General features: G+C 39.0%; 1 protein-coding gene and 1 long non-coding RNA gene across 9 annotated transcripts in view; both read left to right on the forward strand.

Moving 5' to 3' along the window:
* LOC143035226 (uncharacterized) overlaps positions 1–24,059 on the forward strand; it is a 57,188-nt gene that overhangs the window by 2,258 nt on the left and 30,871 nt on the right. The window lies entirely within an intron of this gene.
* LOC143035225 (uncharacterized) lies at positions 1,243–18,402 on the forward strand. 8 transcript variants are annotated; one of them, XM_076201985.1, is made up of 5 exons: positions 1,243–1,332; positions 6,753–6,898; positions 7,047–7,362; positions 9,340–9,646; positions 12,743–18,402. In XM_076201985.1, exons 3-5 carry the CDS (start codon positions 7,182–7,184, stop codon positions 13,149–13,151), a joined length of 897 nt encoding a protein of 298 aa, XP_076058100.1. In that variant the 5' UTR covers positions 1,243–1,332; positions 6,753–6,898; positions 7,047–7,181; the 3' UTR covers positions 13,152–18,402. The 8 variants fall into 8 exon arrangements, with proteins under 8 accessions (XP_076058100.1, XP_076058097.1, XP_076058104.1 ...); XM_076201982.1 differs by having other exon boundaries at positions 7,061–7,362; XM_076201989.1 differs by having other exon boundaries at positions 1,266–1,332; positions 6,831–6,898.

Consider the following 24,059-nt stretch of genomic DNA (forward strand, 5'->3'; position numbering starts at 1 on the left):
CTCTCCCGAAAGAGAGCTCAGAGTTTATATATGACCGATCTAAGGGTAATGCTGTGACATGACACGCACACACACACCCAACTCCCCGCCCACGAGAGTTGGCGGCAACGCAGCGATACTGAAATTATTTCAGCCCTGAGCGAGATTCGAACCCGGACATCCGCAGTGGCAGCCGGGACCTCTACCAACCGCGCCATCGAGTCGTTTGTGTGTATTTGCATGCATGTGTGTCTATAAGATATGCAAAGATCGTCAAATCGGCATTTTAGAGAGGTCGCTAGTCATTCTGTCTTATTCAGAATCGTTTAGGATAAATATTTGAGAAAGTGGCATAGGCATTGGCTCTGCCAATGAGAGTTCCTCATTCTGGATAGAGGGCGGGGCTTGCTGTAGCTCCTTTTACGTGATTGGTGGGAATTTCTCTACACGGCAAGGCTGAACGAATGGAAAAGTTGGACTGCAAGCTTTTCGATTTTTTTTTCTTTTTTTTTAATAGATGTTGTGGAGCGTAAGACAGGAAAAGGGCACAGGGGTCATAATTAATAACTATTCTATAACCCATTGACCATGTGGCCTAGGATACGCCTACATGGTCAAATAATCGTGTGCATACCTGCAAAAACGTGATAGAATATATAAGTGAAAGAAATATACAACGCGGGAAAGTATTTGTACAACACTGAATGGGTCCCAGTGAACAGACTTACATTTAATTTCCCGCGTTGTTTATTGTATACTTACCAATTGTACTATCATGGTGGAGATAGGTTGAACGCAAAATTTCGTTTACGTGTATGTAACTTGAGCACACAAATATATAAGAAAAGTTGCGCTTAACTTATATATCTCTTGATGGCACAATCGGTTAAGCCACGATCACTTGACACGTGTTAGCGGAGGATCGAGTCCTTGGCTGTACCACGTTTCAATTTCTGTATGAATGCCTCCTCGAGTTTCTCGATGTTGATGGCTTAGAACTAAAGTGAATTGTGGTTGATAAATGTAGATATGTTTACTGGGACCCATTCACTGTTTTATATATATATATATATATATATATATATATATATATATATATATATATATATATATATATATATATATATATATATATATATATATATATATATATATATATATATATTTAATATTCTGCACATTTTGCAATGTATAGAATGCTGGGGTTATTTTAGATAAGCTTACACATTTCAAAATACTATAAATGCTCACAGGCTGACAAAAAGTAAACAATAATTCATAACAACTGCCGTTTATTTGTTGGCGTTACTCAAAATGATCGTATAAGACAAGAACACACCAATTTAGATGAAAGTAATCGCATTAAAATTCAAGTTAACATGACTGGATATGAAATAATCTGGAATGAGGTTTAATAAATAAATATTGTTGAATGGACAAGAGCAAGTGAAGATGAATTTAGATAAATTAAAACGTTACTATGTAACTATGGATAGAAAGGAACTAAAACTGATTGGCAGAACTTTCTTGACTGGGGTAAAATACGATATGAGACAATAATATCCAATTCATTGGTCACTGATACGTTTACAGTGCTCAATTTTCCTTTCATCAATACGAACATTAGAGTGTTGTCATTGGGTGTCACTTGATTAGGAGTTACAGAGTACTGCAGTGAGTGATTGAAAAACCAAGAAGTACAATATTGTTTATATCTCCATCCTGTATTTTGTGAATTTAAGAACTGACATCATAATTCCAGTAATTTAGGACCTCAAATCTCTGTCTAGCTATGTTAACAGAAAAAGTGTTCCTGTGAGGAGGTTGGGGCAGATATTGTGCCCAAGCAATGTTTAAGGAGCTTGTGAGTCGTATGTGGAAAGCAGTCCTCAGTAGAGGTGCTGGAGTTAAGTTTCGTTAGATGAATCACTACTTTACCCACATTTTGCAGGAGACCTATGATTCCAATGTAAACAGCAGCTGGATTGGCCCACAAATTACTCAAAGAAGATATTTTGTTAAATGTGAAGATGTTTGTCAATCTTAATGTTTTTAAAATCTCTACAGGTGCTGAGGTGTTACTATTAATTTGTAGTATTTATGTACAGGTACTCAGAATGATAAGTAGTAGCATACGATATAGGAATTGCAGCTGTGAGACCTAACCTAACCCAAACTATATAATCCGCTGGTCTTCGGGCCAATTGGAGTCCCAACTTTGATCCATAACCACTTTCGGAATGTCTCGCCTAACCTAACCTAACACTAGTAACTATAAAGGCATTCGCACATCTTAATTTTTTAAGAATCACTATTGATGTTATTAGTGATATGCAGTACTTGTATATGGGGTTCAAAATACTCAGAATGATAAGAGCTAGCTGATGATGATATAGGTAAGAATTGTAGCTCTGAGACTGGCAAACAGCTTTATAAATACCAAGATTTTATGTTGTATTACATAAGACAGAATAAGTGGAAGGATGGTGAGGTAAATGCCAAAAGCCTTTGCAGTTTTATTACTGACGTTTTGTCCTAGAAGGACTTCTGAAGTCCCTCTAAGATGAAACGTCAGTAATAAAACTCCAACGGTTTTTGGCATTTACCTCACCACCCTTCCACTCATTTTATGTTGTCTAGATAGGGGGAAAGTGAGGCAGTGTAGGATAAAGCACTGTCATCTGTATGTTGGGTGCATCCAGAGAAAATTAAGTCTGTCCAGGCCTATTCTATGTTGGCACGGTTTTAGTGTAGGGTGATGGCCAGAACACAGTTGCGACTGGGTGGTTCTGACTTGTTTTGGAAGGTTTATCAGTTTAGATGTCTAGCAGTGGGGGTCTGGTGGAGTATGGGGTTCAGGGGTTTTGTCAAGGAGTGCTTGGTTTGTGGTCAGAGTGTGTATATTTTTGTATGGATTTGTTTTGAGGCACAGATGGAATATTACTGTTGATGTTTGGGTAGTATATTATTGGGGCTATACTTTATTGCATTCAGTTTGTGGTGTGTATGTAACATGATGTAAAGAATGGTTTTGAGGGCTCTTGTTTAGAACTGTGCTTATGATTTTCATGTGCTGCCCTATGGGGTATTGACTATGTATTATTGTGTAGTGAAAATTGCTTGGTAGCATACAACTCATGCTTTAAGGGCTATATGGGGCATCCCTACAGACCAGACCCACACCCAACTTTTGCTATGTAAAGGAAATCCCTAATAGAGAAATGATGATACTTTATTGTACAGCAACTAGCCCTCTGTTATGCTGTCCCCCTCTCAATGCTGTCTTTGAGTATATATTTCCATTTTTGCCTCAGCCCCCTGCATGTGAGAATTTGGTAGACAGGATGTCAAGGTGTGCCAGCTTTAGGCAGTTGATGGAGACCTATCCTGGCTGGAGATAGAGATGCAGAAGATCTTGTCCTTCCATTCAAGAACAAGATGGGGGCCAGTGTAGGGACAGGTGAGTGGTGGTGTGTGAACATCCGTCCTCAGGAAGATGTGTGTCAAGGTGGGGAGGTGCTTTAGGAGGTATTTCTTGACCTCCCGGTGATGTGTTGGCACACATGGGGTGAATTTGCCGACAGTTTGTCTCAGCTGCTGTAGGCTCTTAGAAGAATCTTGTGGAGGGAAGAATTCTGTGGGCACGACAAGGGTTTGGCCGAGGACCATCTCTGGTGGAGACATATTGAGGCCATCCTTGATGGCTGTCTGGAGGCCAAAGAATATCCATTGTAGTTGGGGTAGCCAGGAGCCATTGTTGCAATGTGCCATAAGAGATGCCTTGAGTGAGTGGTGGGTTTGTTCAACCATGCCATTGGCTGTAGGGTTGTAGGAGGTAGTGTGGTGGACTGTAGTACCCTGGAGTTCAGGGAGGGAGTGCCACAGCCGCAATGTGGAACAAGTTCCTTTGATGGAGGTGACATGCTCCAAGAGACCAAATCTGGCAATCCACTGAGGAAAGCTATAGTGCAGGGTGAGGTGGTACTATTCTTCTTGGGGATGGCCTCCAACCAGCGGGTCGATCTATAGATGGTGGTGAAGAGGTAATGATGGCCTTCCGAAGGGGGGAGTGGGCCAACGACGTCAACACGAATATGTGTGAAGTGTCGTCAGGGCTGATGGAATTATCTAATACCGGATTCAGTGTGACAATGAATTTTGCTTTGCTGGCAGGGGATGCAGGATCTGGCTAGCTCCTTTGCATCCATGTATCTGCAATACCTTCCACAGTACCTTCTTGTCTACCCTGTCATAAACCTTTTCCAAATCAGTAAAGTCCCAAAAAATATCCTTACCCTTTGCTAAAGCCTTCTCATATATCTGCCTTACCACAAAAATTTGAGCCACAAAACCTTACCTTTCCTAATCCCACACTGTTCCTCACATATTTCATGTGTCCCTCTCCAAATCCTCTCAATTGAATCCCTTGCATAAGCCTTCCCAACTACATTTAACAAACTCGTCCCTCTAAAATAAAACTACTACAATCACATTTTTACCTTTTCCCCTTCTAAAGAAGAAATATACAGGCACTCCTCTAGTCCTCAGGCACTCTACCCTCCCTTAGACACACATTAAACAATCTCACTAACCAGTCCTTTGTTACTGTACCATTCTTCAGACACTCCATATGGCATCCATCTAACCCAAGTGCCTTACCTACTCTTATTATTTTCAAAACTAGTTGTACCTCATCTTTCCTTATTTCTCCTCCATTTTCCTTTCCCATCTCTGTTATTTTCTTAGCACTTCACCACTGCTACCACCAATCCCTCCCTTTCCTCCTCCACATTCAACAGCTCTCTGAAATACTCTGCCCATCTTCCCCATACTGCCTCCTCTTCTATTAAGATCTGTCCATCTGCATCTTTTATAGTTTCTTCTCAACATGACTCACCTCCCCTTCCTCTTCTACTTCCATCTAAAACATCCTTTTTATTACTTTCAAAATTATCTGTCATACTCATCCCTCATTTTACATCTGCTCTGCTTTTTGCCTCCTTTTTCTTATGTTTTGCTTCTCTTCTTTTTTCTTTGCATCTCTCATATGTTTCTCTCATCCTACTTTACAACTACTATAATCCCTGAATGCTCATTTCTTCTTTTCTACTACTTTCTTCACTTTTTCATCCCACCACTCACTACTCTTCCTTCTATCCCCTCTCATCCTCCTTGTTCCACATACCATCTTTGCACACCTTGTCACTCCCTCCTTCAAATACTCCCATTCCTCTTCCACTCTTACCTCTATCCTTCACTGCCTCCCACACTTCTTCCAGCTTCTCCCTGTGCTCCTATTCCTTTTCCTTCTCATTTAAACAGTTTACCCAAAGCACCTCTCTACCTTCCACCCTTTTCCTCTTTCTCTACCTATCCTCCACTCTCAACTTAACTTCCACCAAAAAAATTGTCTGAAATTCTCCCACTCTCCTAAGAATATGGACATCAAAAACTCTTCCTATTCTTCTTTCAGATACCACTACATAGTCCATTAATGCCTTATCAACCACCCTTCTATTCACTACCATTTTCCAAGTGTACTTATGCTTGAATTTTTTCTTAAACATTGTGTTAGCCATCATCAACTCTCTAGATGTATCTCCACCATCAGCTCTCCACTATGATTTTTACCTGGCACTCCAAACTTCACTATCACTCCATCTATATATTCATTCCTTACTCTAGCATTGAGATCTCCCAATGCCACTACATTGACATTCCTCCCAAAACTCTCTTAAGTACACTTTGAATCCATAAAAAAAAAATCCCATTCCTCTACACTCCTCTCATTACCAGGTCCATATGTGCTTACAAAGACCCACATCTTCCTTCTCAGTTTCACTATCATCCACATTAAACTTGAAGAAACTTCCTTCCACAACACCACACGCTTTCCTATCTCCTCACTATTAGAGCCACTCTTCCTTCTCTCATCTTCTCCTCTCTCCCATCATTCTTTCTACTACACTCCCAAACTCAGAATCACTCCTCCATTTAAACTTAGTTTCACTTAATGCCAACCCATCCATCTTCCCTTACAGTCATACCACCCCTTCCCTTTTATTTACATCTGTACCCTAATTTTAGAGTTCTGGTTGGAAGACTCATCCCAGACCCTTTCATGTCTTGACTTCTCATAGGAATAGGGTTACAGGGTGTAGGATACCTAGTCCCATCACTGTCATTTTAGCAGCCTTTTGTGACCTGAGTGGGAAAACTTGGTTGCAGTATTCTTTCTTCCCCCTACCACAGGAGACGGAAGCAAAAATGGAAATATATACTCAGAGAAGTGGCATGAGACAGTATTAAGAGGTGGATAGCATAATGGAGCAAATTAGACACTGCGAGATACAAAGGCGGGACAGCACGAGCGTAGCTCCCCTTCCCGCAAAATACAAAACTAGGTAAATACAGTTGCAGTTTAATAAAGCACTTAAGCATAATTTCTGTATAAGTAAAGATTTCTTCTAACATAGAGAAATTGATGTGTGGTTCTGGTTGGTAGAGGTGCCCCATATAGTCCTTAAAGTATCAGCTACATGCTACTGAGCAATTTCTGCCACACAGTAACATGCAGCCAATACCTAATTATATTTAATTAACTGTAGTATACAGGAAAGGAGCAATGATCATGGTGGTATGTCTCTTCTCCAAATTTGTGTATATTTCCATCTTGGGCTTTATCACCTTAGGGTATCTTGCCTATGTTTAAGTCCTAGTAGTTGAATTCCATTTTTATATATACCCACTATACATATGCTCTTCTGCTTTAGCCATGTGGTCACTGAGGTTAAGGATTTTGATGACTATTATTCCTAGTCAGTGCCATGCTGAGGACTCCCCTCTTACAGGACAGTGCTTTATTAATCCTGTGACAATATAGCATGCTACAAGTATGACTTAATACTGTATTATTCAGGTAGGTGAATACAAGTATTTCAGAACAGTAAGCTAAGTATATCCGTCAGATAGCTTATTATGCTATGATAATATGTGCAGCTTTTGTAATGTGAATAATGAAACAATCTTCAGTTTTTAGGACGATCAGATTTTACTTAAATGGGCAGTAATGTCTTTGCAGGTGCATCCAGAATAGCATGAAAAGAGAAATGTCTAAGCAGCGAAGACTCCTGTGGTAATGGAAATGGAAATAACATTTTGGATTTAATGGTGAAGGATTAAATTCAGATTTGGGAGTGGATATGGCTGGTAGTGAATCAAGTGAAATTAAGCTAGATGTCAAGGAAGAAGAAGTAGATTCTGAATGTAGAAGTCCCCAGATTCAGTATGGATCTCCTCAGCCTAGGTTTGGATCTCCCCAGCCTGAGTATGGATCTTCTCATTGTGTTTCTGCACCACCTGTAGAGGAGGACGAAGTTGGAGGTAAGAAATGTATTGGACAAAATGATCACTCTTGTTACTAGTATGGCCAACTCATTATGGTTGACAGTTTTAGTACAGATAACTTATAATGAACTAAAGGTGGGGGGATGGTGTCTGATAGTTGTCATACATATAAGTAGATATTATGATTTTATTTACCATATATACTCGTGTATAGGTCGCACTTTTTTTAACTATTTTGCCAAAATCAGGGATGTGACCTATCCACTCGACATTACTCTGTCACCGAAGTCACAACAGTTGGCGATTTCATTGTGACAATGACACGAAATTTCAGTGGTGTTAGCACAGTATGCATCTGAAAGCTTTTCAAGCCTTTTGTATGCATAAAATAAATATATCAAAGGTTTCTACTGACTCGTTGCTTTAAACTGAACTATTGCTGCTAGAATATCATATATCAATGACAATAAAATCATGAAATATTCTCTTTTCCAACTCTTTCATATGTTTTATAGTGTTTATAAGCAATGCGTCCTTGACCCTCTGTTTACCTACGTTACTGTACATCACCTTTTTCACTCGTGGCTGTGTTTCTATGATATGTGTGCAAATTATGATTTTGTAGCATAATGTAACATCCTGTAATGTAACTTAAATAAACTTATGATTTTCGTAATAATTTATTTTTATTTTCGTAAACTTCCATTAGGCCTACCGTATTGTTAGATCTACAGTAGATCGCACGGAGTTTTAGGCCTAATAACTGCAAACCCTAATCATGAGTACTGGTAAAAGAAAGAGCTATGAAGTAGATTTTAAGCTGAAAGTGGTCGATTATGCAGAAGAACATGAAAACAGATCTGCAGAAAGGGAGTTTGGGGTTTCAGAAAAGATAGTGAGGGGATGGAGAAAGAAGAAAGATCAGCTTAAATGCCGAAATCCAAGAGAGCAGCAGTGCTTTCAGCATCTCCATACCAAAGTCTTGAAAAAGGATTGTTTGATTGGGTTGTAGACCTTAAAAATAATGGCCTTATTGTGAATAGACTTTCAGTAAGAACCAAAGCCCTTCAGGTAGCACCACTGAAATATCATTTTACACAATTTAAATGTTTGGCAAGGTGGTGTACAAGGTTTATGAATAGATTTGGATTGACACTACAGCAAAAAACTCATATTGCTCAAAAACTGCCAAAAGATATTGAGCAAAAAGTTCATGATTCTGCAAAAGTTGTTCTGAAAGAGTGTGAAATGTTTTATTTTTCCCTAGGAAATATTGGAAACATGAATGAAACTCCCATGTATTTTGATATGCCGGGAAACACTACTATAGGCAGAGTGGGAAGTAAAATTGTTTCAATAAAAACTAGAGGACATGAAAAGTAGCATTTTACTGTTGTGCTAGCCTGCCAAGCTTATGGAAAAAAGCTTTGCCCAATGGTTACCTTCAAAAGGAAGAATATGCCGAAGGAGTCTTTTCCACCAGATGTAATTGTGAAAGTACATCCTAAGGGATGGATGGATGGATGAAAACCTAATGAAAGTTTGGTTGGATGAAGTGTGGAGGAAAAGGCCAGGGACCTTGTTCAAACCCAGAACTCAGAAGACATGTTTAAGTCACTTTGCTGTGAGTCTGTCAAAGTTAGGCTGAAGGAATACCACACTAGGCAAGCAGTCACTCCAGGTGGTTACATAGAGGGTTGTAAATTATACTTGCATGGATATACAGTTACCCATTATGTATTGCAGTGTGTGCATGTCTACATAAAAGTATGAGGGCACTAACTGTGTCGTTATCTGCAAAGTGTTGTGGTGTTATCTGCATTGTTAAACGTATTATGGAGCCCTGCATGCTTGTATGTGTATGATCTTGGCAAGGTACATCCCATTATCAGGATGTAGACCAAATGAAAATGTGTGAATGACTGAGATGGAGAAGAATGTAAAAATTAAGGTGACATGTTTCATGAAAGAGGTGCATTGTTTGAAATGATGGCTTTTAATCCTTATTTTCAGAAAATCCACTACTAGCAGGCTTCCATTTTATGGCAGAACCTTGTAGCACAGGTACTGGTGCTTGCAATACAGGCATTGCACCTTGCACTACAAGCACTGAACCTTGCAATACAAGTGTTGTGCCTTGCAGTACAGGGATTAGCACAAAGGAGCATTGTGGTGAATTGGTACAGACACTTAGACAAGAGCTTACAGAAGCTCTGGCAAAGTTAAAAGCTGAGCAAAAGAAAGTTCTTCGTCTACAACACAGAAACAATGATCTAGAACGGAAAAACAAGTACCTACAACAGTGTCTGGACATGCATAGGTAGGTATTATTGTTAATTTGTTTTACTATTGTCAGTGTCACCATATAATGAAATGGTTGGGGTAAGCAGCTTCAGTTGTTGGGTCTTGCATTGAAACACTGTTTCACTACATTGCCATTAACCTGGGCAGTGTGGTGGGGAACAGGGATGACCTGTCATATACATTGTTTTAAGATGGAAAGGGTGATGAATATATAGGTGTGGGATGAGTTTTGGGTGGATGCAAGCTTTGACTCAGCCACACCCTTATAAGGGGAGGAAGGTCTTTTGGTATGTGTATATTGTTATCATAGGTGATAGGGTGGTTTAAGCTTGGTTTTTAGAGGAATTAGGATAAACCTATATATTAGTCGTTGGAAATATGATGGAAACGAAATATTTAATCAGGTATCATGTAGAAAGCAAGTGTGGGTCTCTTAAATAATGGTCAGTACAGATTTGAATATTACTACATGCAATAAATAATGGTCAACTCTTTTTTTCTCTATCATCTAACTTAACTCTGACAAAGAAACTATAGGTTTTGGAAAGGCTTTTGATGTGATCTTGCATGCAAAACTGCTAGTTTTGTATTGCATGTCTAAATGGCAAACCTTAAGGCTAAAAAAACATTGCACATGGAATTCTGTTTGTATAAATGACCAAGGAGATAAACCAATTTCTATTGATACACATTTGCAGAGGAACAAATGAGGAGTCAATAGGATGTAAAGGATTTCAACAAGTTAATACAGCAACCTGAAAAGTGGGTATTAATTTTTTACCCACTATATACAGTATATTGCGGCATATAGGATGATATTTGAAGTTTAGACATATCACCTTAAAACTAGTGACTGTCTTGTACACCCTGTATAAAACATAACTAAACATATCTTGTGGTTTAGGATGGTAGCAACATCAATGGAGAAAAGTGTAAAGCACTCGCATACATCCTACGGTTGTACAACTTGGTATTTTCTACTGATAACAGAAAAATTAATAGTCAGCCCATTCACACAAATGAGGACACGAAAAGATACTTAAGAAAGACATTTATAGAAGAGATCTGAAAAAACTGCTTTCCACACAGAGTAATAGGTATATGGAACAAACTGAAAGAGGAAACAGTGAGTGCTAAAATTATATATGAATTTAAGAAAGAACTGGATGCAGAAAGATACAACTGCAGGTCACTATGAGCATTACTCTCCTCCCACAAATACAACTAGGTAAATACATACCTCTTGGTGTATTCAAATGAGTTAGAACAAAGTAGATCAGAAACTGGTACAAACAGTTCGAACAAAGTCCTACCAATAGTTTCCTGAAGCAAGACAAATTTACAAATTACCAGTAAAGAAAATACAAGCAGTGTACTTTATAACAACATTTTGTGGTAATTGATAATTAAATGTAAAGTAACTTTAATTTGAAAAATAGAATAATTTAAATAATTAGAATTTAATATTTCAAGAGAAATGAATAAAAGATTTGTAACTCGACCAAAGATACTCATTGGTTCCGAAGGGAAGTTTTACTAAGAAACACTGAAAGGGAGAACAGGAAGAAGTGTATTGGAAAGGTGTAAATGGGTTCAGAATCTAAAGAAGAGGTTGGGTTTTCTACTTAAGGTTTCTTGGTATGAGTGCACATCCAGATGTTTGGGATGTTGTTTAGCCAGGAGTAGTTAAAAATATCCATTAAGGCTCATATGGTAGTTGGGCCAAGGTATTTGAGGTGGAGATCTTGTCTGGACTTTCAGCACAGTAGCATGCAGCCAATAATTTACAGACTATTTTGGTATGCCCCTACAGACAATAGCCACACATCATTTGTCTAGGTTAGAGTAAAAAATCTACTCTTAGGGTAATGATGCTACTTTTGTACTATGACTCGCCCTCCTCTCCCTTGAAACTGCCCCTTATCACTTCTCCAAGTATACTTTTTTTTTTCCCTTGTGCCCCCTGTGGTAAAGGAGTAAAGAATTCTGCCAACATAATTTCCATACAAGTCATACAGGCAACAAAGTGGGATGGAGTGATGGGACTAGGTTATCCTGCTTTCTGATTACTTATCCTACAAGATCTCTTTTGTCAGCATGAAGGGATGAGAGGGGAGGGTTGCTATGTAAATGAATGTGGATGTGCTGTGTCTTGCTGCATTGCTGACCCAGGCAGTGGGCAGGAGCTGAGGGAAATAATGGGTGGTGGATGGGAGTGGAATGGGTGGAAGTGGGTGTGTGCCTTGGCTGCCTACCTCCCAGGGGGAAGAAGCCCTATGGATATAGATAGATATATTTTCTTTATTTCTATAAATATACTTCTTTTTTCTGGTATAGTGGGCTTGAAGCTTGTTTTTGAGAAATGCTTGTTGTTGATGATACATTGTTGTTTAGGTGACTGTCTTTTGTCTCGTGTTGCACCAACTGCTGTGTGGGGGGGAAGGGGATTAAATTTGTATTTTTTTCTGGTTTTTACTGCTCTCCACATTTTACATCATCAGTCTTTCCATCCTTTTTGTTTGTTATTAATTAGTTCTTTTTCTTATTATGTTAGGTTGTGTTTCTTTTTTGTTTTTTATTTATTTTCTTAATTATTCTATTTAATGTGTGTGAACTTGGGGTTGAAGTTCCTCCTTTACCATCTGGGGATTTTTTTTTTTTTTTTTTTTTTTTTTTTTTTTTTTTTTTTTTTTTTTTTTTTTTTTTTTAGTCTAGATAGATGTTACTATTTTGTCAGCATCTTAATCTAAAGGTGGGAATTGGTGTATTTCAAAATGTTCTAGTTCTTTCTCAATGTCTTCTGTGCACTTTTGCTAGTTTTCTTTTATGAGTCTTTTGTCATGGGTTTTCATTTTTTCCCAGTTCTGGTGAAATGTAAAATCAGTTATAAGTAATTGCTTCAAATAAAGTAATTCTGATATATTGAGATTATCTTTAAGGAAAATTGGCAAAATCTGATAGATATAATTAGATGTTAGAATGCACATTTAGTTTTTGATTTGCTAGGATTAGTATTGGTAGAAAACAAATAGAATTAATGGTCAGATGCCATGCCAGCTTTAGTGATTTTATTAATGTTGTTTATTGTTTTCTTTCATGTGAATCATGGTAGTGGGAGAGAAATGAGTTGTAGTGAGAAAGATAGTCAGAAAGCAAGGAGTGAAACATCGGAAACTCAGCGACAGAGAATTATCTCACTTCATATGGCCAATATTCAAGCAAGAGAAATATCCCGTATGCTAAATATACACATAAGGACTGTCTATCGTTGGATCAAGAGGCATGAAGAGACTGAAAATATAAAAAGTTTGCCTAGAAGTGGAGCACCTCGTCGCACTACTAGGGAAGAAGATGAACTGATAGCTTCTACAGCACAACAACAGCCTCTAACCAATGCTGTCACCCTAAAAAACAAAATTGGTCTTCAAGTTGGAGTCCAAACTATAAGAAATAGGTTGCATGCAGCTGGTATACGTAATAAAATTCCTGCCAAGACATTTTCAACTTATCAAAATAAATGAGATTGACATGGATTTGTTCTGTGGTATAATTTTTTATGTATTTTGGAATTCTATTATACATTGCCTTTAACAGGCAAAGCCAGATAGAATACTTGTCTATTGAGTGGACAGGGGGGGAAGCAGTGCTATTTCAAGGTCACATTAGAGGCAAAACATTGCTGGCTCCAACTCTGGGAGAAAGTCAGGGAGGTAAAATAGTCATTTTCATCACAAAGTGATGGTGGTGGCAACGGCAATGAAGTGATGCTTCTAGGTCAGTGGTTCCCAACCCCAGGGTCACGACCCAAACTAGGGTTGCGAGGGTGTTTTTGAGGGTCGCCAGAGGATATGAAATAAAGTTTCCTTTCTTTTTTAACTTTCATTCAAGTTTCAAATTCATTGTGCTAGTAAATATAAACTGAACTATAAAAACGAAAGTTTATAAACATTATGCAAGTATGTAGAAATGTAACATGAAATGGTTGAATTTATTATTACAATTAGGGTCATGACTCCAGGCTAAGAGTGGATTTAGGGTCGCAGCCATAAAAGGTTGGGAAACACTGTTCAAGGTTGACTTTTAACAGCCAAAGCCAGATGAAAATATACTTGCCAATTAAATGGACAAGGGGGAAGCAAAGCTATTCAGGGTGTAAAGGGAAAACATTACTAATTCCAACTTTTGGAGAAGTTAGCAAGGGATTTTTTTTTTTTTTCCGAAGTTGCTCATGATAGGAAATAAAAAATAAAAATTAATTTCAATTTGTTTACAATACAAAGTGTTATAATTTTGTTGTTGTATTTACACTAATGGCAGATTTTTAAGGTTTCACACCCAAAAAGGGAAGTCCATTGAAAAACTTAATAATGTAGTGCTTAGAATGAATTAGAAAAAAGACAAGTTTCAAGTTGGATACTCTTCCATTGAGGTAAGTGAAATTCTAACAGTTGAAAACATTTAGATTTAATTTCCTCCCATGAGGCTAGATTGCATGATCTGGAGCAAAAACTTAAGAAAGAAAAGGAAACAGACCTTGCTCAGAAAGCAGATTGATAAATTGAGAAGGGAAAATAAAACACTGATAAATGAGAGAAAAAATCTTCTCAACACCAATGAGGAAAAAGAAGATACGCCAATAACAAATGAGGATAGGAGAGATATGATAACCTTTAAAGTGATCGTGGAGCAACAGGGAAGAGATAGTGTAGAAGGAATAGTAAAGATTATAGAAGAAAAAAAATATATGATAATCTCTTTGGTTGCCAAGAAGAAAACATCACCTCATGGAAGCTGCACCAAAAACATGAAATACAAAAGATTAAGGAAATTACCTCAGTAACGCAAGGGAAAGACTTTGATGCAACAGACCAGATTGATAACATGTGTAGTTAGGTCAGTGTAAGAGGAATGGCATGTGCTCAATGAAAATAAAGTTCAAGTTGCAAGCCATGGCAAGTCTTGGAAATTAGCACAAGAGGAAAAGTTGAAAAATATTTGGATTAGGAAAGATGCTAGCAAAGAAGAGCAAGGAAAGATGCAAAACCTCTGAGAGGAAGCCAAAGCCAAAAGTAATAAGATAGAATATATATATGTATATTTTTTTTCTGTGAGTTGTAAATCAGAATGTGAGGAAATTGTTAAAAAAAAAAAACAGTATTGCAAAGGAAATACTGATATTTGTGTCTAGTCTAGTTCAGACTTCCAAAAGATGTTTATCTAGTTGGGGAACAATAGATACACTTCCTGGAGAAGAGACAGAAGATAAAAGAGGTTGAGGGATAATTTTCATTGTGAGAAGCGACACAAAGGTGGAAGAAACAAATCTGAATGATGGCAAGGCTGAAGCAATCCAACTAGAAATTGGTATTAAAGGGCATAATAAAAGAGACCTTTTGGTGATTTATGCTTGACATGAAGCTGAATATCAAGATATGTTACTGGACACAGCTCTCTTCCTAAAGAAAAATATTGAACAAAGTAGCAATTTAGTCCTAATTGGAGATTTTAATTACAGTGAGTTCAACTGGGAGAAGTGGGAAGGAAGCAGCAAAGCAGATTTTTAGGGAAATACCTTGTCAAGTATAGCAATGGAGAACTCAATGACCTGGTGGGTAAAGGAAGTGACCCAGGTAAGAGGAGGTGACGTTTCCACAATATTAGATCTGTTACTAACCAAAGAGCCAGCCATCGTTAGCTCCTTTAACTACCTTTGTCCCATAGGAAAAAGTGACCATGTTACAATTGAATTTCAGCTGGAGGATGAGGAGGAAATAGAGCCAAGGAATGAATCACATAGGCAAGGGAGACTCGGTTTTAGGAAAGCAGATTACTTAGAGTTGAAAATTTTCTTTGAAGAGTCAGACTGGGAGGAATTCATAGGAATAAGGAGGAAATAGGAAATATGTTTTGACATGTACAACTGGGGAGTGAACAAATATGTGCCAAGGACTAATGGAATGAAGAAGCAGAAACAGGATTGGTTTAACAAAAAGCGTGAGATTGCAAAAAAGGCCAGGGATATGGCTTGGGGAAAATGTCTCAACTTTAAAGAGATCATGGAGCAACAGAGAAGAAATAGCCTAGAAGATTGAATAGGATATGAAAGAAAGAAGAAAAAAAAAGAATTTCTTGTCAGAGATAGTTGACACTACTAGATGCATCATACTCTTTGGCTGGGAAGAAGATCACACCATCTCATGGAAGTTATTCCAGGAATAGGAGATGAAAAAGATCAGGGAAATTACCTCTGATTCTTGGGAAGGACTGATGTAATGGACCACATTGATATCATGAAGTAATTGGTAAGTCTTGGAAGATAGTATGGAAAAGTTATAAACTATTTGGATTAGGAAGGAGGGACAAGCAAAGACACAGGAGCTCCTAGAGGAAGCCTAAGCCAAAAATGAAATGAAGGCAGAAATAGAATTTTTTTTAACAGTCAATCAGAATGTAAAGTGGTTCAAAAAGGCATTATTGCAATGAAAACACAAGGAAACTTAAAGTAGTGTATGCTCATGTTGATGGTTTACTATTGATCAGGTTGGAAATAAATTCCTATTTGAGGAAAAATAGGCCTGATATTTTGTGTTAACTGGAAACCAAACTCGCCCCAAAAATTTATCTACAGTTAGGGAACAATAGGTACACCTGGAGATAAAACAGAGAAGATAAAATGGGTGGAAGGATAATGTTCACTGTGAGAAGTAACATAAAGATGGAAGAAGCAAATCTGAGTGGAGATGCTGAAGCAATCTACCTAAAAATTAGAACTAAAGATCAGAATAGAAGAGACTTCATGGTGGCATGTGTCCCTCCCCCAAGACAAGTACTTGGAATGAAGCTGAATATCGAGAAATGTTATTGGACACAAGTCCTCTAAAGAAAAATATTGAACAAAGTAGCAGTTTAGTCCTTACTGGAGATTTTAATTGCCATGAAATCAGCTGGGAGGCATGGGAAGCAAGTGGCCAAGCAGATTCCTGGGGAAATACCCTGTTGAATAAAGCAATGGAGAACTCAGTGAACCAGTAGGGCAAAGAAAGTGACTAGAGTAAGAGGAGATGACATTCCCAGAAGATTGGATCTGTTACTAACCAAAGAGCTAGGCATCATCAGCTCCTTGAACTACTTTTGCCCCATATGAATAAATTAACCATGTAACAATTGAATTTCAGCTGGAGGATGAGGAAATAGAGCTAACGAATGAATCACACAGGCAAGGGAAATTCAATTATGGGAAGACAGATTACTTAGGATTGAAAAAAATCTTTGAGGAATCAGACTGGGAGGAATTCATGAATACCATGTGGATAGTGAGAAAATAGGAAATCTTACCCGGCATTTACAACCTGGGAGTGAACAAACATGTGCCAAAGATTAGTGGAAGAAAAAAAACAAAAACAGAAACAAGAATGTTCAACAAATGGTGTGAAAATAATCCAGGGATAGCTTGGAAAAATGGAGGAAGTGAAGGAACAATAAAACAAAAGAAGCTTACAAACAAGCTAGAAGCAAATATACAAGAATCCACAGGGAGAAAGAAAATAATTTTGAAACAGTTGTCATAGTAAAATGTAAAGATGAACATTTTTACGGGCTTATGGATGGTAAATTGAGACCGTGAAATAATCAAGCTAATAGTGGGTAGTGAGGTCTTTCAGGAGGCCTCAGCTCAGGTAGAAATAATGAATGAATGTTTTCAATCTGTCTTCACATAGAGAATTTTTTTGGAGGAAGGCAAGGGGAGTAATTATTCAGGTTTGGAAGATATAATTGTAGATGTGGGGGGAAGTGCTCAATTTTTTAGGATTATTGGATGGGACAAAAACTTCAGGACCTGACAGGATCTCAATCTGGATAATTAAAGTATGTAAGGAACAGTTGGCAGACAAGATTATGTCATATTTTATGTTAAAAGAAGGTATAGAGTCACTTGATTGGAAAAGAGATAATGCAGTACCAATGCACAAAGGTGGAAATAAGGAGACACCACTAAATCATATGCCAGTATCACTGACCAACACAATAGTGAAATTATGTGAAAGGATTGTGAAAGATCATTGGACCAAATATCTGGAAGAGATAATATTTTGACAGTTTGGATTCAGATCTGAAAGGTTATGTGTATCAAACCTTTTTACTTTTACCCAAGAGTAGTTGATGTGCTGCAAGAAAGGGGTGGGTGGACTGTGTGTACCTCAACCTAGAGAAGGCATATGATAAAGTACCTCACAGCTGACTTATGTGGAAATTTGAGAATATTAGAGGACTAAGAGGCAAACTACTCAAATGGATGAAAGGTATTTTGAAGGGAAGATGCATGAGGACAGTAGTAAAGGATAAGATAGCAAGATGGGGAACAGTAATGAGTGTAGGTCCACAAGGTTCACTGCTTGTCCCATTAATGTTTCTTGTCTATGTCAGTGACGACACAATGGAAGGCATAACAAGCTATGCTAGCATGTCTGCTTATGTTGCCAAAATCTTGAGTGAAAAATGAGGAGGACTGTAGGCTTTTGCAAAAAAAATCTAGGCACCCGTTTAGCATGGAGGCAAGAATGGGAAATTAATTTCAATTACAGTAACTGCAAATGAGATATTTACATGCAACTTTTTTGGTAAATTAAACAAAGAACAAGGAGCACTGTTGTATGTGAAAAAATCACATTCATGAATATCTTATTGTACAAATATATGGTCCCTTGACACTTCAATGTATTTATAGCTCTTCATTGTAATATATTTTTTGAAGAAAATACAAATCTTTATGGCCTTTGTTTCTAATTTAAGAGCCCCCATACTATTACATTGTGAGGGTGTTTCACATTCTTCACAGTATATTTTGCATCATAATGAGATGCAGAACAAGGACAATGACCTGTGAGACTTCCCTGATGAGCGTAAAAGTACTCTTACCAAGCATTATTTTTTTTCCAGTCCTCAGATGTCCACTACCTAATTGTAGTATACAGGAAAGGAGCAATGCTCGTGGGGTCCTGTTTCTCATTCTCCGATTACTTGGCTTCAAATTCATGCATGGTTCCAACTTGATCTACTGCACATTCTTATTTTCCAGTTATTGTACTTAGATGTGAATTCATATATCATTCCAGCTTGGAACACCTTCTAAGGTGTTCCAAGTCTTATCCCCAATCAAGAGATCCCTTTTGTCATTGTTAGCTATCCTTTCAGTAACCTGAATACTGTAGTCTCTCCTTATATGGCTTATCATGATTCTTGTATCATTTGTAAACATGTTGGTATATTTTGTTGTACCTTCCATCATGTCATTAATTAACATAGATAAGAATTAGTCCATGGCCAAGTATGACCCTCATGTACCCCTTCCCCACCCCCCCAACTTGACTTCACCATATTTTTTCTGAACCATTATAATGCCTGAATAATGAAATGGAGGGGTAACATGAAGTAAACTGAGATACACAGGGTGTTACCATATTTAGAGGTGGACTCTATTAGAAGCCAGTTCTCAACTGACACTGAGCATATATATAAATATATATATATATATATATTTTTTCCATGAGCAACTAAAACAAGTAAGGTATCTGAAAGCTCCTTTATTTTATTATTTGAAAAGTAATACAACTGGGCATTAGAAATCAGCAAAAATCCTCAGAAGAGTGAAAAACAAGGAGGACTAGTCTATCTCATGTCATGTGACAGAACTTCCCAAATATATGAAGGATGAAAAAAAGTCTAATTCTTTGTTTTTTGAGGACTGTTGGTGGATATATTTGCTGGTAATATTCTTCTTATGCAATATGTCATCTAATATACTTCTTTTGACACTAGGTTTGTGGACATATCTTTTCTGGATGCTAAAATGCAATGTAAAAACCCTCAAGAGTTGAGGGGCACACAAATTCTGGCAAATTGGTAAATGCATGTACATCCATAAACTTACATCTTTTCAATCTCCCAGTTTTCTACATGTTCATAATATCAGGCAATATTTGGTACCAAATGAAAAGTAATCCAACCCAAGATAAAGCTTACCACTAGGAAATTTTCTTATCCATTTACAGAATTAAACAAAAGAGGTAAGTACAGCATGTAAGGTAAATAATATAAGGTAAGTATATGTATTACAATAGCAAATCTATCATGTAAGGAGTCCAAATAACCAGTAAATAAACAATATAGGTATTAATAATGGTAGGAGGCATGTAGCACGTCCCAATTGTCATGTTCGGTCATCATCACTATCAATGAGTATTCCAACCACATCTGATTCATCATCTGACTCAACATTGGATTCAGTGTCATACTTGTTATCCCTGCTATTATCTTGTTCATTTCTGGTTTCTGTGTCTAATGTTATGTTATGGAGCTGCCTAATTGAGGCAAACTATTAGAATCAATTAAAGACTAAAGGAAAGATAGATAAGAACAGTAATAAAGGAGAATACTAGCATAGAGCAGGGTACCATAGTGTTGTGGTATGCCCTGACCAGCAATGACACTTCCCATACAAGGACCCCCTTGTTACAGCCAACAAGGCCCCTTTTCATATGTGTACTAGGCATGGCAACATCTCTTTGTCCTGTGTAGCGAAGGACACTACCCCCATACCAGTCGATACCCATCTGTCTTGCAGTGTGCACCTAGTGTTCCCACGTATGCATAACTCACTGATTAATAAGTGCATGAATTGCCCAACCTGTTTTACTGATGCCCCTCTGTAGCATTGCTTGCAAACCTTGCCAGCACTGTACTCACGGTCTAGCATGTACGCTGTCACCTATTTGTTTAGTTACGTCAGTGCTTCATACATGTACGCACCACCAATTCGCGTATCGTCCCATGTTTCACTGTTCCAAGTTGCAAGTACATGCTATCCTACTCACTGCACCATATTTGCAAGCAATGTTGCAGGGGCCAGCAGTGAAACAGGTTGGGCGATTCACATGTTTAATCAGTGGGTTATGCGTACATGGGAGCGTTAGGTGCGCACAGCAAGACAGATGGGTATCGATTGGTGTGGGGACAGTGTCCTTTGCTACACAGGGCCAAGGAACGTTACCACGCCTAGTACACATATGAAGAGGGGCCTTGTCAGCCATAGCAAAGGGGTCCTTGTATGGGAAGCGTCACTGCTGGTTGGGGCATGCCACAACACTATGGTACCCTGCTCTATGCTAGTATCCTAGGCCAAAGCACTATACCACATACCATGGTATGTGATTTAGCATAGGATACTAGCATAGGGCAGGGTACTGTAGTGTCGTGGCGTGCCCTAACTAGCAGTGATACTTCCCAGATAAGGACCCCTTCCATACAGCCAACAAGGCCCCTTTTCATGTTTATACTAGGCATGGCATCATCTACGCCCTGTGTAGAGAAAGACAGCTGCACTCATGTCAGTTGATACCTATCTGTCTTCCCATGAGCACCTATCACTCCCATGCACGCATAACCCACTGATTAACAAACATGTAAACCGCCCCCTCCCCGCATTTCACTTTTGCCTCTGCATGTAGGATCACATACAAACACTTGGGAATTGGACATATTACAAATGCAAAAGAGCAGAAAGACTTGGGAGTGTTGATAAAAGACAACATGTTATCTGACAGACATGTCAACAGGATTGTGGGAGAGACATGTGGACTACTGCAGAAGATTAAAGTGACATTCGATTATATGGATGAAGAGATGATGAAAAAAGTCACTGAAATCCTGATGTCCAAGACTGGAATATGCATCAGCAGTATGGTCCCCACACAGGGTGAAGGATATAAACAAAATTGAGAGAATACAAAGGGCAGCAAGCAAACTGGTCCCCAGCCTTGCAGATAAACTATATGAAGAAAGACTAAAAGTACTGGGTCTACCAACTATGAAAGATTGAAGAGAAAGAAGTGATATGATTACAGTGTTCAGGTCACTAAAGATTGCATTGATAGAAGACATCTGATTAGAGATGGGAGGTTTTTAAGAGATTATGGAAGTAAATTAAGAAAGACCACATGTGGAAAGGATGTGAAGAAATACATTTTCCATATAGATGTGTATACATACATATACCAAGGCTTTTTCCCCCTTCCAAGGGAGGTAGCCAAAAAGGGAAAGGCATAAAAACACTCCCACCCATTTCATCCCTAAATACACTCCACACCCCTCCCACCCTTCCTCTCATCTGAGCACCTCCTGGATGACGGGTCATCCCTGCACCCTGCCCACCACCCTGGGTCAGAAGCAGCGTCGCAAGACACAGTACATCCACAGCAAGGCCGCTTCATTTAATCGGCGACCCCCCCTCTCCGTCCCCCTTTGCATATAAGGCGAGGACGGGGAGAAATCCCTTCGGGCTGCGTCAAATTTACTCACACATACTACCCACCCCACCCCCCCTGTCCATTCCTCCTCATGCAGTCACAACATCATCCATATACAACCATTCTCCACTCACTTCTGTCTTCCGTCCTCTCCCTTCCTTCCTCAACAGACATTCCCCTCTTCCCCAAAGCCCCCTTCACCCCATCCATCCACCTCATCCTAGGACGTCCCCTCATGTTCACTCCCTCCACATCTGCCTTCCACACCTCTTTTACTAGTCTTTCTTCACTCATTCTTTCCATGTGTCCAAACCATCCTAATATTCTTTCATCAACCCTATCTCCCAAATCCTTTTTCACCCCTGTTCTCCTTCTCACCTCCTCATTTCTCACGCTATCCAGCCTAGTAACCCCCACCATACTTCTCAGACACCTCATCTCAAACACATTCAAACTCCTTCTCTCTTCTTCTCTTATATTCCACGTTTCTGCCCCATACAGTGCTGTTGGCACAATCACTCCTTCATACAGTCTCCTCTTCGCATCCATTCCCAAATGTCTATTCCTCATTACACTCTTTAAACCACCAAGGCATTTACTCGCTTCTCTCAATCTACATTCTACCTCCACCTTCACTCCACCTTCACTCCACCTTTTCCTGCTACACTTGCACCCAAGTATCTAAAACTATCCACTTCCTCCAGTCGCTCTCCCTTAATGTTCACTTCCAGTCTACTGCCACTTTCACCCCTTGTACATCTCATCACCTTACTTTTACCCACATTTATCTTTAGCTTTCTTCTATCACATACTCTCCCAAACTCTGCCACCAGCTTCCTCAATCCCTCCTCTGACCCTGCCACAAGCGCAGTGTCGTCCGCAAACAACAGCTGGCTCACCTCCCACTTTTCTCCATTTTCTTTAACCATCTCCAATCCCTGACTCACTACCCTAGCATTCACCTCTCGCACCACCTCATCCATGTATAAGTTGAACAGCCAGGGTGACATAACGCATCCTTGACGAAGTCCCACCTTTACTTCAAACCACTCACTCTCTCCATTTCTAATCCTAACACATGCTCTACTACTCTCATAAAAACTCTTGACAGCTCCCAAAAGCTTTCCTCCTATCCCATAAATCTGCATAACCTCCCACAGTGCCTTTCTGTCTACCCTATCATAAGCCTTTTCCAGATCCATAAAAGCCCAAAAAACATCCTTCCCCTTTCCTATAGCTTTCTCACATATCTGTCTTACCACAAAGATCTGATCTACACAACAACTACCCGTCCTAAATCCACACTGTTCCTCACCAATTACTCCTTCTGTTCCTCTCCTAATCCTCTCAATTAAGATCCTTCCATAAGCCTTCCCTACTACACTCAACAGGCTAATCCCTCTGAAATTACTACATTCACACTTGTCCCCTTTTCCCTTGTAAAGAGGAACTATACAGGCACTCCTCCAGTCCTCCGGTACTCTACCCTCTCTCCAGCAAACATTAAATAACCTCACCAACCAGTCCACCATCACTGAACCTCCCTTTTTCAGACATTCTGCATGACATCCATCCAGACCAGGTGCCTTACCTGCTTTCATCATCTTTACAACTGCCTTCACCTCATCCTTCCTTATTTCTCCTCCATTCTCCTCACTCATCACTCTCATTTTCTTCGCATTTCCCACTGCAGCTATCTTTCCTTCCCTATCCTCCTTCACATTCAGCAACTCCCTAAAATATTCTGCCCATCTTCCCCTCACTGCCATCTCTTCCATTATCAACTCTCCATCTGTACCTTTTACCTTTTCTTCCCTACTTGATTCGCCTCCTCTTCCTCTCTTAATTTCTTTCCAAAACATCTTTTTATTACTTTCAAAATTTTCTGTCATACTCCTACCCCATTTCACATCTGCTCTCCTCTTTGCCTCCTTTACCTTTTGCTTTACTTCTCTTTTCTTTTCTTTGTACGTCTCATATGACTCCCCTGTCCTCTTTTGTAACCAATCTGTGAATGCTCGCTTCTTCTCTTCTACAACCTTCTTTGTTTCCTCATCCCACCATTCACTACCCTTTCTTCTATTTCCCCCTGTCCTTCTTGTTCCACACACCATCCTTGCACACTTT

This window comes from Oratosquilla oratoria, chromosome 18, assembly GCF_046742065.1.
Source record: "Oratosquilla oratoria isolate Oo_2021 chromosome 18, ASM4674206v1, whole genome shotgun sequence".
Classification (NCBI taxonomy): Eukaryota; Metazoa; Arthropoda; class Malacostraca; order Stomatopoda; family Squillidae; genus Oratosquilla; species Oratosquilla oratoria.

What these genes read in the sequence shown, in the direction of transcription:
- LOC143035225 (XM_076201985.1), top strand. Translation starts at nt 7,182, where the DNA reads ATGGCTGGTAGTGAATCAAGTGAAATTAAGCTAGATGTCAAGGAAGAA. An exon ending in AGAGGAGGACGAAGTTGGAG is followed by an intron (nt 7,363 to 9,339) that starts GTAAGAAATGTA and finishes CCTTATTTTCAG; the next exon opens with AAAATCCACTACTAGCAGGC. An exon ending in CAGTGTCTGGACATGCATAG is followed by an intron (nt 9,647 to 12,742) that starts GTAGGTATTATT and finishes GAATCATGGTAG; the next exon opens with TGGGAGAGAAATGAGTTGTA.